Source organism: Pagrus pagrus (assembly GCF_965226575.1).
Source record: "Pagrus pagrus genome assembly, chromosome: 22".
NCBI classification, from domain to species: Eukaryota; Metazoa; Chordata; class Actinopteri; order Spariformes; family Sparidae; genus Pagrus; species Pagrus pagrus.
The window spans coordinates 17,230,571-17,250,111 of record NC_140204.1 but is presented as its reverse complement, the minus strand read 5'-3'; the positions used below and the strand labels follow the sequence as shown (position 1 = coordinate 17,250,111).

The following is a 19,541-nucleotide window of genomic DNA, read 5'->3' as shown; positions in this document are numbered from 1 at the left end:
TCAGCGACTGAATATGATGCCTATCAAATATATTCTGGTGTTACTGTATGCTGAGATTCTTAACTTCGTAGTAATGAAGTCAAACATCTTACCAGTGACTGCAGTGATGTTGACTCCACTGCTTCTGACGTTCTCAAACACAGAGAAGAGAGTGAATGTGTATTTAGTTCCAGCAGCGAGAGATGAGACTGTGTGAGTTACTGGTCCACCTCCATCTGGTGCACTGATGTTGACCTCTGATCCGTTAAACTGGAGAATAAAGCTGACATTGTTGTTGACTTTATTCCACTGCAGAGTGATACTGGTCTCATTTTGTCCTGTTGATCTGAAGCTGTCTGTGTTTGGAGGAGCTGAGACAGAAACATAGAAAAGTGAATGATTTTATTAACCTGTTACCCTGCCTGTTAAACTTATCAATTTTGTATCCCCTTAAAAAAAAGGCTGAATAAGTGACTAAATGTGTAACAGCTGTTTGTGAATCCAAGTGCAATACTGAAACAGATTACACAATGTTTAAGAGGAGTTGACTCAAAATTTTAATAAAACTTGCAACTCAAAGGACTCTCAAGTTCAAATTTAACATCTCAACATTAGTGAATAAAAGATTTAAATTTGGTGGCAAACATAGAATTATGTTACATTTGAATGCACATGCAGAGACTCAATGTGATGCCTATCAAAAAAACTCTTGCTGTTCTTGTTGTTCCTGTATGTTGAGATGTTACACTTCACAGTAATGAAGTCAAACATCTTACCAGTGACTGCAGTGATGTTGACTCCACTGCTTCTGACGTTCTCAAACACAGAGAAGAGAGTGAATGTGTATTTAGTTCCAGCAGTGAGAGATGAGACTGTGTGAGTTACTGGTCCACCTCCACCTGGTGCACTGATGTTGACCTCTGTTCCATTAAACTGGAGAATAAAGCTGACATTGTTGTTGACTTTATTCCACTGCAGAGTGATACTGGTCTCATTTTGTCCTGTTGATCCGAAGCTGTCTATGTTTGGAGGAGCTGAGACAGAAAAAGAGCGCAGAAAACTTTATTAAAAAACAACTTTCTGTAAAAAGTGTCAAAGTTCTCTGTGGCTGTTACAGATGGTCCATTTTGCATCCCCGGATTCCTAAAAACCAAATGCTGTCTAAAAGAAACAGAAAAAGCGAAAACATTCTTATTACTAAGAATGTTTCATTCTGTTCTAGTTGTCCAACCTTATACTCACACCCATTAGAAATCATTTGACAACAGAGACGTATTCAACATTAAATGACAGAACACGACGTCAGAGGAGTTTTGAAAAAAATTAAACATTCTGGGTCTATGAAGGGTTTTAACTGTGGTGGCCAAAACATTGCTGAATTAAAATAACATGCAGTACAAATTGTGAAACAAAAACATATTTTGTTAAAATAATACCCAGCATATACTTGATGTCTTAGTTTTATCCGAGTGCACTGAAGATGATGGCCAACTATGAAGACACAGTGTATAGAAGTGAAATAACTAATCTTACCAGTGACTGCAGTGATGTTGACTCCACTGCTTCTGACGTCCTCAAACACAGAGAAGAGAGTGAATGTGTATTTAGTTCCAGCAGTGAGAGATGAGACTGTGTGAGTTACTGGTCCACCTCCATCTGGTGCACTGATGTTGACCTCTGTTCCATTAAACTGGAGAATAAAGCTGACATTGTTGTTGACTTTATTCCACTGCAGAGTGATACTGGTTTCATTTTGTCCTGTTGATCCCAAGCTGTCTGTGTTTGGAGGAGCTGAGACAGAAACATAGAAAAGTGAATGATTTTATCAACCTGTTTCCCTGGCTGTTAAAATGATCCATTTTGCATCCCCTTATAAAGATAAATGCTGACTAAGTGACTAAATGTGCAACAGCTGTTTGTGAATCCAAGTGCAATACTGAAACAGATCACCCAGTATTTGAGAAGAGTTGACTCAAAACTTAATTAAACATGAAACTCAAAGGACTCTCAAGTTCAAATTTCACATCTCAACAATCGGGAATAAAATAATTAAATGTGGTGGCAAACATAGAATTAAGTTACATTTGAATGCACATGTAGCCACTGAATATGATGCCAATCATATATATTCTTGTGTTCATGTATGTTGAGATGTTACACTTCACAGTAATGAAGTCAAACATCTTACCAGTGACTGCAGTGATGTTGACTCCACTGCTTCTGACGTCCTCAAACACAGAGAAGAGAGTGAATGTGTATTTAGTTCCAGCAGTGAGAGATGAGACTGTGTGAGTTACTGGTCCACCTCCATCTGGTGCGCTGATGTTGACCTCTGTTCCATTAAACTGGAGAATAAAGCTGACATTGTTGTTGACTTTATTCCACTGCAGAGTGATACTGGTCTCATTTTGTCCTGTTGATCCCAAGCTGTCTGTGTTTGGAGGAGCTGAGACAGAAACATAGAAAAGTGAATGATTTTATCAACCTGTTTCCCTGGCTGTTAAAATGATCCATTTTGCATCCCCTTATAAAGATAAATGCTGACTAAGTGACTAAATGTGCAACAGCTGTTTGTGAATCCAAGTGCAATACTGAAACAGATCACCCAGTATTTGAGAAGAGTTGACTCAAAACTTAATTAAACATGAAACTCAAAGGACTCTCAAGTTCAAATTTCACATCTCAACAATCGGGAATAAAATAATTAAATGTGGTGGCAAACATAGAATTAAGTTACATTTGAATGCACATGTAGCCACTGAATATGATGCCAATCATATATATTCTTGTGTTCATGTATGTTGAGATGTTACACTTCACAGTAATGAAGTCAAACATCTTACCAGTGACTGCAGTGATGTTGACTCCACTGCTTCTGACGTCCTCAAACACAGAGAAGAGAGTGAATGTGTATTTAGTTCCAGCAGTGAGAGATGAGACTGTGTGAGTTACTGGTCCACCTCCATCTGGTGCGCTGATGTTGACCTCTGTTCCATTAAACTGGAGAATAAAGCTGACATTGTTGTTGACTTTATTCCACTGCAGAGTGATACTGGTCTCATTTTGTCCTGTTGATCCGAAGCTGTCTATGTTTGGAGGAGCTGAGACAGAAAAAGAGCGCAGAAAACTTTATTAAAAAACAACTTTCTGTAAAAAGTGTCAAAGTTCTCTGTGGCTGTTACAGATGGTCCATTTTGCATCCCCGGATTCCTAAAAAACAAATGCTGTCTAAAAGAAACAGAAAAAGCGAAAACATTCTTATTACTAAGAATGTTTCATTCTGTTCTAGTTGTCCAACCTTATACTCACACCCATTAGAAATCATTTGACAACAGAGACGTATTCAACATTAAATGACAGAACACGACGTCAGAGGAGTTTTGAAAAAAATTAAACATTCTGGGTCTATGAAGGGTTTTAACTGTGGTGGCCAAAACATTGCTGAATTAAATTAACATGCAGTACATATTGTGAAACAAAAACATATTTTGTTAATATAATACCCAGCATATACTTGATGTCTTAGTTTTATCCGAGTGCACTGAAGATGATGGCCAACTATGAAGACACAGTGTATAGAAATGAAATAACTAATCTTACCAGTGACTGCAGTGATGTTGACTCCACTGCTTCTGACGTCCTCAAACAGAGAGAAGAGAGTGAATGTGTATTTAGTTCCAGCAGTGAGAGATGAGACTGTGTGAGTTACTGGTCCACCTCCATCTGGTGCACTGATGTTGACCTCTGTTCCATTAAACTGGAGAATAAAGCTGACATTGTTGTTGACTTTATTCCACTGCAGAGTGATACTGGTCTCATTTTGTCCTGTTGATCCCAAGCTGTCTGTGTTTGGAGGAGCTGAGACAGAAACATAGAAAAGTGAATGATTTTATCAACCTGTTTCCCTGGCTGTTAAAATGATCCATTTTGCATCCCCTTATAAAGATAAATGCTGACTAAGTGACTAAATGTGCAACAGCTGTTTGTGAATCCAAGTGCAATACTGAAACAGATCACCCAGTATTTGAGAAGAGTTGACTCAAAACTTAATTAAACATGAAACTCAAAGGACTCTCAAGTTCAAATTTCACATCTCAACAATCGGGAATAAAATAATTAAATGTGGTGGCAAACATAGAATTAAGTTACATTTGAATGCACATGTAGCCACTGAATATGATGCCAATCATATATATTCTTGTGTTCATGTATGTTGAGATGTTACACTTCACAGTAATGAAGTCAAACATCTTACCAGTGACTGCAGTGATGTTGACTCCACTGCTTCTGACGTCCTCAAACACAGAGAAGAGAGTGAATGTGTTTTTAGTTCCAGCAGTGAGAGATGAGACTGTGTGAGTTACTGGTCCACCTCCATCTGGTGCGCTGATGTTGACCTCTGTTCCATTAAACTGGAGAATAAAGCTGACATTGTTGTTGACTTTATTCCACTGCAGAGTGATACTGGTCTCATTTTGTCCTGTTGATCCGAAGCTGTCTATGTTTGGAGGAGCTGAGACAGAAAAAGAGCGCAGAAAACTTTATTAAAAAACAACTTTCTGTAAAAAGTGTCAAAGTTCTCTGTGGCTGTTACAGATGGTCCATTTTGCATCCCCGGATTCCTAAAAAACAAATGCTGTCTAAAAGAAACAGAAAAAGCGAAAACATTCTTATTACTAAGAATGTTTCATTCTGTTCTAGTTGTCCAACCTTATACTCACACCCATTAGAAATCATTTGACAACAGAGACGTATTCAACATTAAATGACAGAACACGACGTCAGAGGAGTTTTGAAAAAAATTAAACATTCTGGGTCTATGAAGGGTTTTAACTGTGGTGGCCAAAACATTGCTGAATTAAATTAACATGCAGTACATATTGTGAAACAAAAACATATTTTGTTAATATAATACCCAGCATATACTTGATGTCTTAGTTTTATCCGAGTGCACTGAAGATGATGGCCAACTATGAAGACACAGTGTATAGAAATGAAATAACTAATCTTACCAGTGACTGCAGTGATGTTGACTCCACTGCTTCTGACGTCCTCAAACAGAGAGAAGAGAGTGAATGTGTATTTAGTTCCAGCAGTGAGAGATGAGACTGTGTGAGTTACTGGTCCACCTCCATCTGGTGCACTGATGTTGACCTCTGTTCCATTAAACTGGAGAATAAAGCTGACATTGTTGTTGACTTTATTCCACTGCAGAGTGATACTGGTCTCATTTTGTCCTGTTGATCCCAAGCTGTCTGTGTTTGGAGGAGCTGAGACAGAAACATAGAAAAGTGAATGATTTTATCAACCTGTTTCCCTGGCTGTTAAAATGATCCATTTTGCATCCCCTTATAAAGATAAATGCTGACTAAGTGACTAAATGTGCAACAGCTGTTTGTGAATCCAAGTGCAATACTGAAACAGATCACCCAGTATTTGAGAAGAGTTGACTCAAAACTTAATTAAACATGAAACTCAAAGGACTCTCAAGTTCAAATTTCACATCTCAACAATCGGGAATAAAATAATTAAATGTGGTGGCAAACATAGAATTAAGTTACATTTGAATGCACATGTAGCCACTGAATATGATGCCAATCATATATATTCTTGTGTTCATGTATGTTGAGATGTTACACTTCACAGTAATGAAGTCAAACATCTTACCAGTGACTGCAGTGATGTTGACTCCACTGCTTCTGACGTCCTCAAACACAGAGAAGAGAGTGAATGTGTTTTTAGTTCCAGCAGTGAGAGATGAGACTGTGTGAGTTACTGGTCCACCTCCATCTGGTGCGCTGATGTTGACCTCTGTTCCATTAAACTGGAGAATAAAGCTGACATTGTTGTTGACTTTATTCCACTGCAGAGTGATACTGGTCTCATTTTGTCCTGTTGATCCGAAGCTGTCTATGTTTGGAGGAGCTGAGACAGAAAAAGAGCGCAGAAAACTTTATTAAAAAACAACTTTCTGTAAAAAGTGTCAAAGTTCTCTGTGGCTGTTACAGATGGTCCATTTTGCATCCCCGGATTCCTAAAAAACAAATGCTGTCTAAAAGAAACAGAAAAAGCGAAAACATTCTTATTACTAAGAATGTTTCATTCTGTTCTAGTTGTCCAACCTTATACTCACACCCATTAGAAATCATTTGACAACAGAGACGTATTCAACATTAAATGACAGAACACGACGTCAGAGGAGTTTTGAAAAAAATTAAACATTCTGGGTCTATGAAGGGTTTTAACTGTGGTGGCCAAAACATTGCTGAATTAAATTAACATGCAGTACATATTGTGAAACAAAAACATATTTTGTTAATATAATACCCAGCATATACTTGATGTCTTAGTTTTATCCGAGTGCACTGAAGATGATGGCCAACTATGAAGACACAGTGTATAGAAATGAAATAACTAATCTTACCAGTGACTGCAGTGATGTTGACTCCACTGCTTCTGACGTCCTCAAACAGAGAGAAGAGAGTGAATGTGTATTTAGTTCCAGCAGTGAGAGATGAGACTGTGTGAGTTACTGGTCCACCTCCATCTGGTGCACTGATGTTGACCTCTGTTCCATTAAACTGGAGAATAAAGCTGACATTGTTGTTGACTTTATTCCACTGCAGAGTGATACTGGTCTCATTTTGTCCTGTTGATCCCAAGCTGTCTGTGTTTGGAGGAGCTGAGACAGAAACATAGAAAAGTGAATGATTTTATCAACCTGTTTCCCTGGCTGTTAAAATGATCCATTTTGCATCCCCTTATAAAGATAAATGCTGACTAAGTGACTAAATGTGCAACAGCTGTTTGTGAATCCAAGTGCAATACTGAAACAGATCACCCAGTATTTGAGAAGAGTTGACTCAAAACTTAATTAAACATGAAACTCAAAGGACTCTCAAGTTCAAATTTCACATCTCAACAATCGGGAATAAAATAATTAAATGTGGTGGCAAACATAGAATTATGTTACATTTGAATGCACATGCAGAGACTCAATGTGATGCCTATCAAATAAACTCTTGTTGTTCTTGTTGTTCCTGTATGTTGAGATGTTACACTTCACAGTAATGAAGTCAAACATCTTACCAGTGACTGCAGTGATGTTGACTCCACTGCTTCTGACGTCCTCAAACACAGAGAAGAGAGTGAATGTGTATTTAGTTCCAGCAGTGAGAGATGAGACTGTGTGAGTTACTGGTCCACCTCCATCTGGTGCGCTGATGTTGACCTCTGTTCCATTAAACTGGAGAATAAAGCTGACATTGTTGTTGACTTTATTCCACTGCAGAGTGATACTGGTCTCATTTTGTCCTGTTGATCCGAAGCTGTCTATGTTTGGAGGAGCTGAGACAGAAACATAGAAAAGTGAATGATTTTATCAACCTGTTTCCCTGGCTGTTAAAATGATCCATTTTGCATCCCCTTATAAAGATAAATGCTGACTAAGTGACTAAATGTGCAACAGCTGTTTGTGAATCCAAGTGCAATACTGAAACAGATCACCCAGTATTTGAGAAGAGTTGACTCAAAACTTAATTAAACATGAAACTCAAAGGACTCTCAAGTTCAAATTTCACATCTCAACAATCGGGAATAAAATAATTAAATGTGGTGGCAAACATAGAATTAAGTTACATTTGAATGCACATGTAGCCACTGAATATGATGCCAATCATATATATTCTTGTGTTCATGTATGTTGAGATGTTACACTTCACAGTAATGAAGTCAAACATCTTACCAGTGACTGCAGTGATGTTGACTCCACTGCTTCTGACGTCCTCAAACACAGAGAAGAGAGTGAATGTGTTTTTAGTTCCAGCAGTGAGAGATGAGACTGTGTGAGTTACTGGTCCACCTCCATCTGGTGCGCTGATGTTGACCTCTGTTCCATTAAACTGGAGAATAAAGCTGACATTGTTGTTGACTTTATTCCACTGCAGAGTGATACTGGTCTCATTTTGTCCTGTTGATCCGAAGCTGTCTATGTTTGGAGGAGCTGAGACAGAAAAAGAGCGCAGAAAACTTTATTAAAAAACAACTTTCTGTAAAAAGTGTCAAAGTTCTCTGTGGCTGTTACAGATGGTCCATTTTGCATCCCCGGATTCCTAAAAAACAAATGCTGTCTAAAAGAAACAGAAAAAGCGAAAACATTCTTATTACTAAGAATGTTTCATTCTGTTCTAGTTGTCCAACCTTATACTCACACCCATTAGAAATCATTTGACAACAGAGACGTATTCAACATTAAATGACAGAACACGACGTCAGAGGAGTTTTGAAAAAAATTAAACATTCTGGGTCTATGAAGGGTTTTAACTGTGGTGGCCAAAACATTGCTGAATTAAATTAACATGCAGTACATATTGTGAAACAAAAACATATTTTGTTAATATAATACCCAGCATATACTTGATGTCTTAGTTTTATCCGAGTGCACTGAAGATGATGGCCAACTATGAAGACACAGTGTATAGAAATGAAATAACTAATCTTACCAGTGACTGCAGTGATGTTGACTCCACTGCTTCTGACGTCCTCAAACAGAGAGAAGAGAGTGAATGTGTATTTAGTTCCAGCAGTGAGAGATGAGACTGTGTGAGTTACTGGTCCACCTCCATCTGGTGCACTGATGTTGACCTCTGTTCCATTAAACTGGAGAATAAAGCTGACATTGTTGTTGACTTTATTCCACTGCAGAGTGATACTGGTCTCATTTTGTCCTGTTGATCCCAAGCTGTCTGTGTTTGGAGGAGCTGAGACAGAAACATAGAAAAGTGAATGATTTTATCAACCTGTTTCCCTGGCTGTTAAAATGATCCATTTTGCATCCCCTTATAAAGATAAATGCTGACTAAGTGACTAAATGTGCAACAGCTGTTTGTGAATCCAAGTGCAATACTGAAACAGATCACCCAGTATTTGAGAAGAGTTGACTCAAAACTTAATTAAACATGAAACTCAAAGGACTCTCAAGTTCAAATTTCACATCTCAACAATCGGGAATAAAATAATTAAATGTGGTGGCAAACATAGAATTAAGTTACATTTGAATGCACATGTAGCCACTGAATATGATGCCAATCATATATATTCTTGTGTTCATGTATGTTGAGATGTTACACTTCACAGTAATGAAGTCAAACATCTTACCAGTGACTGCAGTGATGTTGACTCCACTGCTTCTGACGTCCTCAAACACAGAGAAGAGAGTGAATGTGTTTTTAGTTCCAGCAGTGAGAGATGAGACTGTGTGAGTTACTGGTCCACCTCCATCTGGTGCGCTGATGTTGACCTCTGTTCCATTAAACTGGAGAATAAAGCTGACATTGTTGTTGACTTTATTCCACTGCAGAGTGATACTGGTCTCATTTTGTCCTGTTGATCCGAAGCTGTCTATGTTTGGAGGAGCTGAGACAGAAAAAGAGCGCAGAAAACTTTATTAAAAAACAACTTTCTGTAAAAAGTGTCAAAGTTCTCTGTGGCTGTTACAGATGGTCCATTTTGCATCCCCGGATTCCTAAAAAACAAATGCTGTCTAAAAGAAACAGAAAAAGCGAAAACATTCTTATTACTAAGAATGTTTCATTCTGTTCTAGTTGTCCAACCTTATACTCACACCCATTAGAAATCATTTGACAACAGAGACGTATTCAACATTAAATGACAGAACACGACGTCAGAGGAGTTTTGAAAAAAATTAAACATTCTGGGTCTATGAAGGGTTTTAACTGTGGTGGCCAAAACATTGCTGAATTAAATTAACATGCAGTACATATTGTGAAACAAAAACATATTTTGTTAATATAATACCCAGCATATACTTGATGTCTTAGTTTTATCCGAGTGCACTGAAGATGATGGCCAACTATGAAGACACAGTGTATAGAAATGAAATAACTAATCTTACCAGTGACTGCAGTGATGTTGACTCCACTGCTTCTGACGTCCTCAAACAGAGAGAAGAGAGTGAATGTGTATTTAGTTCCAGCAGTGAGAGATGAGACTGTGTGAGTTACTGGTCCACCTCCATCTGGTGCACTGATGTTGACCTCTGTTCCATTAAACTGGAGAATAAAGCTGACATTGTTGTTGACTTTATTCCACTGCAGAGTGATACTGGTCTCATTTTGTCCTGTTGATCCCAAGCTGTCTGTGTTTGGAGGAGCTGAGACAGAAACATAGAAAAGTGAATGATTTTATCAACCTGTTTCCCTGGCTGTTAAAATGATCCATTTTGCATCCCCTTATAAAGATAAATGCTGACTAAGTGACTAAATGTGCAACAGCTGTTTGTGAATCCAAGTGCAATACTGAAACAGATCACCCAGTATTTGAGAAGAGTTGACTCAAAACTTAATTAAACATGAAACTCAAAGGACTCTCAAGTTCAAATTTCACATCTCAACAATCGGGAATAAAATAATTAAATGTGGTGGCAAACATAGAATTATGTTACATTTGAATGCACATGCAGAGACTCAATGTGATGCCTATCAAATAAACTCTTGTTGTTCTTGTTGTTCCTGTATGTTGAGATGTTACACTTCACAGTAATGAAGTCAAACATCTTACCAGTGACTGCAGTGATGTTGACTCCACTGCTTCTGACGTCCTCAAACACAGAGAAGAGAGTGAATGTGTATTTAGTTCCAGCAGTGAGAGATGAGACTGTGTGAGTTACTGGTCCACCTCCATCTGGTGCGCTGATGTTGACCTCTGTTCCATTAAACTGGAGAATAAAGCTGACATTGTTGTTGACTTTATTCCACTGCAGAGTGATACTGGTCTCATTTTGTCCTGTTGATCCGAAGCTGTCTATGTTTGGAGGAGCTGAGACAGAAACATAGAAAAGTGAATGATTTTATCAACCTGTTTCCCTGGCTGTTAAAATGATCCATTTTGCATCCCCTTATAAAGATAAATGCTGACTAAGTGACTAAATGTGCAACAGCTGTTTGTGAATCCAAGTGCAATACTGAAACAGATCACCCAGTATTTGAGAAGAGTTGACTCAAAACTTAATTAAACATGAAACTCAAAGGACTCTCAAGTTCAAATTTCACATCTCAACAATCGGGAATAAAATAATTAAATGTGGTGGCAAACATAGAATTAAGTTACATTTGAATGCACATGTAGCCACTGAATATGATGCCAATCATATATATTCTTGTGTTCATGTATGTTGAGATGTTACACTTCACAGTAATGAAGTCAAACATCTTACCAGTGACTGCAGTGATGTTGACTCCACTGCTTCTGACGTCCTCAAACACAGAGAAGAGAGTGAATGTGTTTTTAGTTCCAGCAGTGAGAGATGAGACTGTGTGAGTTACTGGTCCACCTCCATCTGGTGCGCTGATGTTGACCTCTGTTCCATTAAACTGGAGAATAAAGCTGACATTGTTGTTGACTTTATTCCACTGCAGAGTGATACTGGTCTCATTTTGTCCTGTTGATCCGAAGCTGTCTATGTTTGGAGGAGCTGAGACAGAAAAAGAGCGCAGAAAACTTTATTAAAAAACAACTTTCTGTAAAAAGTGTCAAAGTTCTCTGTGGCTGTTACAGATGGTCCATTTTGCATCCCCGGATTCCTAAAAAACAAATGCTGTCTAAAAGAAACAGAAAAAGCGAAAACATTCTTATTACTAAGAATGTTTCATTCTGTTCTAGTTGTCCAACCTTATACTCACACCCATTAGAAATCATTTGACAACAGAGACGTATTCAACATTAAATGACAGAACACGACGTCAGAGGAGTTTTGAAAAAAATTAAACATTCTGGGTCTATGAAGGGTTTTAACTGTGGTGGCCAAAACATTGCTGAATTAAATTAACATGCAGTACATATTGTGAAACAAAAACATATTTTGTTAATATAATACCCAGCATATACTTGATGTCTTAGTTTTATCCGAGTGCACTGAAGATGATGGCCAACTATGAAGACACAGTGTATAGAAATGAAATAACTAATCTTACCAGTGACTGCAGTGATGTTGACTCCACTGCTTCTGACGTCCTCAAACAGAGAGAAGAGAGTGAATGTGTATTTAGTTCCAGCAGTGAGAGATGAGACTGTGTGAGTTACTGGTCCACCTCCATCTGGTGCACTGATGTTGACCTCTGTTCCATTAAACTGGAGAATAAAGCTGACATTGTTGTTGACTTTATTCCACTGCAGAGTGATACTGGTCTCATTTTGTCCTGTTGATCCCAAGCTGTCTGTGTTTGGAGGAGCTGAGACAGAAACATAGAAAAGTGAATGATTTTATCAACCTGTTTCCCTGGCTGTTAAAATGATCCATTTTGCATCCCCTTATAAAGATAAATGCTGACTAAGTGACTAAATGTGCAACAGCTGTTTGTGAATCCAAGTGCAATACTGAAACAGATCACCCAGTATTTGAGAAGAGTTGACTCAAAACTTAATTAAACATGAAACTCAAAGGACTCTCAAGTTCAAATTTCACATCTCAACAATCGGGAATAAAATAATTAAATGTGGTGGCAAACATAGAATTATGTTACATTTGAATGCACATGCAGAGACTCAATGTGATGCCTATCAAATAAACTCTTGTTGTTCTTGTTGTTCCTGTATGTTGAGATGTTACACTTCACAGTAATGAAGTCAAACATCTTACCAGTGACTGCAGTGATGTTGACTCCACTGCTTCTGACGTCCTCAAACACAGAGAAGAGAGTGAATGTGTATTTAGTTCCAGCAGTGAGAGATGAGACTGTGTGAGTTACTGGTCCACCTCCATCTGGTGCGCTGATGTTGACCTCTGTTCCATTAAACTGGAGAATAAAGCTGACATTGTTGTTGACTTTATTCCACTGCAGAGTGATACTGGTCTCATTTTGTCCTGTTGATCCGAAGCTGTCTATGTTTGGAGGAGCTGAGACAGAAACATAGAAAAGTGAATGATTTTATCAACCTGTTTCCCTGGCTGTTAAAATGATCCATTTTGCATCCCCTTATAAAGATAAATGCTGACTAAGTGACTAAATGTGCAACAGCTGTTTGTGAATCCAAGTGCAATACTGAAACAGATCACCCAGTATTTGAGAAGAGTTGACTCAAAACTTAATTAAACATGAAACTCAAAGGACTCTCAAGTTCAAATTTCACATCTCAACAATCGGGAATAAAATAATTAAATGTGGTGGCAAACATAGAATTAAGTTACATTTGAATGCACATGTAGCCACTGAATATGATGCCAATCATATATATTCTTGTGTTCATGTATGTTGAGATGTTACACTTCACAGTAATGAAGTCAAACATCTTACCAGTGACTGCAGTGATGTTGACTCCACTGCTTCTGACGTCCTCAAACACAGAGAAGAGAGTGAATGTGTTTTTAGTTCCAGCAGTGAGAGATGAGACTGTGTGAGTTACTGGTCCACCTCCATCTGGTGCGCTGATGTTGACCTCTGTTCCATTAAACTGGAGAATAAAGCTGACATTGTTGTTGACTTTATTCCACTGCAGAGTGATACTGGTCTCATTTTGTCCTGTTGATCCGAAGCTGTCTATGTTTGGAGGAGCTGAGACAGAAAAAGAGCGCAGAAAACTTTATTAAAAAACAACTTTCTGTAAAAAGTGTCAAAGTTCTCTGTGGCTGTTACAGATGGTCCATTTTGCATCCCCGGATTCCTAAAAAACAAATGCTGTCTAAAAGAAACAGAAAAAGCGAAAACATTCTTATTACTAAGAATGTTTCATTCTGTTCTAGTTGTCCAACCTTATACTCACACCCATTAGAAATCATTTGACAACAGAGACGTATTCAACATTAAATGACAGAACACGACGTCAGAGGAGTTTTGAAAAAAATTAAACATTCTGGGTCTATGAAGGGTTTTAACTGTGGTGGCCAAAACATTGCTGAATTAAATTAACATGCAGTACATATTGTGAAACAAAAACATATTTTGTTAATATAATACCCAGCATATACTTGATGTCTTAGTTTTATCCGAGTGCACTGAAGATGATGGCCAACTATGAAGACACAGTGTATAGAAATGAAATAACTAATCTTACCAGTGACTGCAGTGATGTTGACTCCACTGCTTCTGACGTCCTCAAACAGAGAGAAGAGAGTGAATGTGTATTTAGTTCCAGCAGTGAGAGATGAGACTGTGTGAGTTACTGGTCCACCTCCATCTGGTGCACTGATGTTGACCTCTGTTCCATTAAACTGGAGAATAAAGCTGACATTGTTGTTGACTTTATTCCACTGCAGAGTGATACTGGTCTCATTTTGTCCTGTTGATCCCAAGCTGTCTGTGTTTGGAGGAGCTGAGACAGAAACATAGAAAAGTGAATGATTTTATCAACCTGTTTCCCTGGCTGTTAAAATGATCCATTTTGCATCCCCTTATAAAGATAAATGCTGACTAAGTGACTAAATGTGCAACAGCTGTTTGTGAATCCAAGTGCAATACTGAAACAGATCACCCAGTATTTGAGAAGAGTTGACTCAAAACTTAATTAAACATGAAACTCAAAGGACTCTCAAGTTCAAATTTCACATCTCAACAATCGGGAATAAAATAATTAAATGTGGTGGCAAACATAGAATTATGTTACATTTGAATGCACATGCAGAGACTCAATGTGATGCCTATCAAATAAACTCTTGTTGTTCTTCTTGTTCCTGTATGTTGAGATGTTACACTTCACAGTAATGAAGTCAAACATCTTACCAGTGACTGCAGTGATGTTGACTCCACTGCTTCTGACGTCCTCAAACACAGAGAAGAGAGTGAATGTGTATTTAGTTCCAGCAGTGAGAGATGAGACTGTGTGAGTTACTGGTCCACCTCCATCTGGTGCGCTGATGTTGACCTCTGTTCCATTAAACTGGAGAATAAAGCTGACATTGTTGTTGACTTTATTCCACTGCAGAGTGATACTGGTCTCATTTTGTCCTGTTGATCCGAAGCTGTCTATGTTTGGAGGAGCTGAGACAGAAAAAGAGCGCAGAAAACTTTATTAAAAAACAACTTTCTGTAAAAAGTGTCAAAGTTCTCTGTGGCTGTTACAGATGGTCCATTTTGCATCCCCGGATTCCTAAAAAACAAATGCTGTCTAAAAGAAACAGAGAAAGCGAAAACATTCTTATTACTAAGAATGTTTCATTCTGTTCTAGTTGTCCAACCTTATACTCACACCCATTAGAAATCATTTGACAACAGAGACGTATTCAACATTAAATGACAGAACACGACGTCAGAGGAGTTTTGAAAAAAATTAAACATTCTGGGTCTATGAAGGGTTTTAACTGTGGTGGCCAAAACATTGCTGAATTAAATTAACATGCAGTACATATTGTGAAACAAAAACATATTTTGTTAATATAATACCCAGCATATACTTGATGTCTTAGTTTTATCCGAGTGCACTGAAGATGATGGCCAACTATGAAGACACAGTGTATAGAAATGAAATAACTAATCTTACCAGTGACTGCAGTGATGTTGACTCCACTGCTTCTGACGTTCTCAAACACAGAGAAGAGAGTGAATGTGTATTTAGTTCCAGCAGTGAGAGATGAGACTGTGTGAGTTACTGGTCCACCTCCATCTGGTGCACTGATGTTGACCTCTGTTCCATTAAACTGGAGAATAAAGCTGACATTGTTGTTGACTTTATTCCACTGCAGAGTGATACTGGTCTCATTTTGTCCTGTTGATCCCAAGCTGTCTGTGTTTGGAGGAGCTGAGACAGAAACATAGAAAAGTGAATGATTTTATCAACCTGTTTCCCTGGCTGTTAAAATGATCCATTTTGTATCCCCTTATAAAGATAAATGCTGACTAAGTGACTAAATGTGCAACAGCTGTTTGTGAATCCAAGTGCAATACTGAAACAGATCACCCAGTATTTGAGAAGAGTTGACTCAAAACTTAATTAAACATGAAACTCAAAGGACTCTCAAGTTCAAATTTCACATCTCAACAATCGGGAATAAAATAATTAAATGTGGTGGCAAACATAGAATTAAGTTACATTTGAATGCACATGTAGCCACTGAATATGATGCCAATCATATATATTCTTGTGTTCATGTATGTTGAGATGTTACACTTCACAGTAATGAAGTCAAACATCTTACCAGTGACTGCAGTGATGTTGACTCCACTGCTTCTGACGTCCTCAAACACAGAGAAGAGAGTGAATGTGTATTTAGTTCCAGCAGTGAGAGATGAGACTGTGTGAGTTACTGGTCCACCTCCATCTGGTGCGCTGATGTTGACCTCTGTTCCATTAAACTGGAGAATAAAGCTGACATTGTTGTTGACTTTATTCCACTGCAGAGTGATACTGGTCTCATTTTGTCCTGTTGATCCGAAGCTGTCTATGTTTGGAGGAGCTGAGACAGAAAAAGAGCGCAGAAAACTTTATTAAAAAACAACTTTCTGTAAAAAGTGTCAAAGTTCTCTGTGGCTGTTACAGATGGTCCATTTTGCATCCCCGGATTCCTAAAAAACAAATGCTGTCTAAAAGAAACAGAGAAAGCGAAAACATTCTTATTACTAAGAATGTTTCATTCTGTTCTAGTTGTCCAACCTTATACTCACACCCATTAGAAATCATTTGACAACAGAGACGTATTCAACATTAAATGACAGAACACGACGTCAGAGGAGTTTTGAAAAAAATTAAACATTCTGGGTCTATGAAGGGTTTTAACTGTGGTGGCCAAAACATTGCTGAATTAAATTAACATGCAGTACATATTGTGAAACAAAAACATATTTTGTTAATATAATACCCAGCATATACTTTATGTCTTAGTTTTATCCGAGTGCACTGAAGATGATGGCCAACTATGAAGACACAGTGTATAGAAATGAAATAACTAATCTTACCAGTGACTGCAGTGATGTTGACTCCACTGCTTCTGACGTCCTCAAACAGAGAGAAGAGAGTGAATGTGTATTTAGTTCCAGCAGTGGGAGATGAGACTGTGTGAGTTACTGGTCCACCTCCATCTGGTGCACTGATGTTGACCTCTGTTCCATTAAACTGGAGAATAAAGCTGACATTGTTGTTGACTTTATTCCACTGCAGAGTGATACTGGTCTCATTTTGTCCTGTTGATCCCAAGCTGTCTGTGTTTGGAGGAGCTGAGACAGAAACATAGAAAAGTGAATGATTTTATCAACCTGTTTCCCTGGCTGTTAAAATGATCCATTTTGCATCCCCTTATAAAGATAAATGCTGACTTAGTGACTAAATGTGCAACAGCTGTTTGTGAATCCAAGTGCAATACTGAAACAGATCACCCAGTATTTGAGAAGAGTTGACTCAAAACTTAATTAAACATGAAACTCAAAGGACTCTCAAGTTCAAATTTCACATCTCAACAATCGGGAATAAAATAATTAAATGTGGTGGCAAACATAGAATTATGTTACATTTGAATGCACATGCAGAGACTCAATGTGATGCCTATCAAATAAACTCTTGTTGTTCTTGTTGTTCCTGTATGTTGAGATGTTACACTTCACAGTAATGAAGTCAAACATCTTACCAGTGACTGCAGTGATGTTGACTCCACTGCTTCTGACGTCCTCAAACACAGAGAAGAGAGTGAATGTGTATTTAGTTCCAGCAGTGAGAGATGAGACTGTGTGAGTTACTGGTCCACCTCCATCTGGTGCGCTGATGTTGACCTCTGTTCCATTAAACTGGAGAATAAAGCTGACATTGTTGTTGACTTTATTCCACTGCAGAGTGATACTGGTCTCATTTTGTCCTGTTGATCCGAAGCTGTCTATGTTTGGAGGAGCTGAGACAGAAAAAGAGCGCAGAAAACTTTATTAAAAAACAACTTTCTGTAAAAAGTGTCAAAGTTCTCTGTGGCTGTTACAGATGGTCCATTTTGCATCCCCGGATTCCTAAAAAACAAATGCTGTCTAAAAGAAACAGAGAAAGCGAAAACATTCTTATTACTAAGAATGTTTCATTCTGTTCTAGTTGTCCAACCTTATACTCACACCCATTAGAAATCATTTGACAACAGAGACGTATTCAACATTAAATGACAGAACACGACGTCAGAGGAGTTTTGAAAAAAATTAAACATTCTGGGTCTATGAAGGGTTTTAACTGTGGTGGCCAAAACATTGCTGAATTAAATTAACATGCAGTACATATTGTGAAACAAAAACATATTTTGTTAATATAATACCCAGCATATACTTGATGTCTTAGTTTTATCCGAGTGCACTGAAAGTGATGGCCAACTATGAAGACACAGTGTATAGAAATGAAATAACTAATCTTACCAGTGACTGCAGTGATGTTGACTCCACTGCTTCTGACGTCCTCAAACACAGAGAAGAGAGTGAATGTGTATTTAGTTCCAGCAGTGAGAGATGAGACTGTGTGAGTTACTGGTCCACCTCCATCTGGTGCACTGATGTTGACCTCTGTTCCATTAAACTGGACAATAAAGCTGACATTGTTGTTGACTTTATTCCACTGCAGAGTGATACTGGTCTCATTTTGTCCTGTTGATCCCAAGCTGTCTGTGTTTGGAGGAGCTGAGACAGAAACATTGAAAAGTGAATGATTTTATCAACCTGTTTCCCTGGCTGTTAAAATGATCCATTTTGTATCCCCTTATAAAGATAAATGCTGACTAAGTGACTAAACGTGCAACAGCTGTTTGTGAATCCAAGTGCAATACTGTAACAGATCACCCAGTATTTGAGAAGAGTTGACTCAAAACTTAAATGAAACATGAAACTCAAAGGACTCTCAAGTTCAAATTTCACATCTCAACAATCGGGAATAAAATAATTAAATGTGGTGGCAAACATAGAATTATGTTACATTTGAATGCACATGTAGCCACTGAATATGATGCCAATCAAATATATTCTTGTGTTCCTGTTTGTTGAGATGTTACACTTGACAGTAATGAAGTCAAACATCTTACCAGTGACTGCAGTGATGTTGACTCCACTGCTTCTGACGTCCTCAAACACAGAGAAGAGAGTGAATGTGTATTTAGTTCCAGCAGTGAGAGATGAGACTGTGTGAGTTACTGGTCCACCTCCATCTGGTGCACTGATGTTGACCTCTGTTCCATTAAACTGGAGAATAAAGCTGACATTGTTGTTGACTTTATTCCACTGCAGAGTGATACTGGTCTCATTTTGTCCTGTTGATCTGAAGCTGTCTGTGTTTGGAGGAGCTGAGACAGAAACATAGAAAAGTGAATGGTTTTATTAACCTGTTACCCTGGCTGTTAAAATGATCCATTTTGTATCCCCATATAAAAATAAATGCTGACTAAGTGACTAAACGTGCAACAGCTGTTTGTGAATCCAAGTGCAACACTGAAACAGATCACCCAGTATTTGAGAAGAGTTGACTCAAAACTTAAATGAAACATGAAACTCAAAGGACTCTCAAGTTCAAATTTAACATCTCAACATTAGTGAATAAAAGATTTAAATGTGGTGGCAAACATAGAATTATGTTACATTTGAATGCACATGCAGAGACTCAATGTGATG

At 38.1% G+C, this 19,541-nt stretch overlaps 1 protein-coding gene across 1 annotated transcript; it reads right to left on the bottom strand.

Annotated features, from left to right (window-relative positions):
- LOC311251278 (uncharacterized protein) lies at window positions 1-19,284 on the bottom strand (the record flags this gene model as incomplete). The annotated part of the gene is made up of 7 exons (XM_084343654.1): window positions 1-350; window positions 756-1,013; window positions 1,513-1,656; window positions 16,881-17,138; window positions 17,546-17,803; window positions 18,303-18,446; window positions 19,263-19,284. The coding sequence occupies 7 exons, from the start codon at window positions 19,282-19,284 to the stop codon at window positions 1-3; spliced, it is 1,434 nt and encodes a 477-aa protein (XP_084199780.1).
- Window positions 19,285-19,541: the final 257 nt, after the last annotated feature.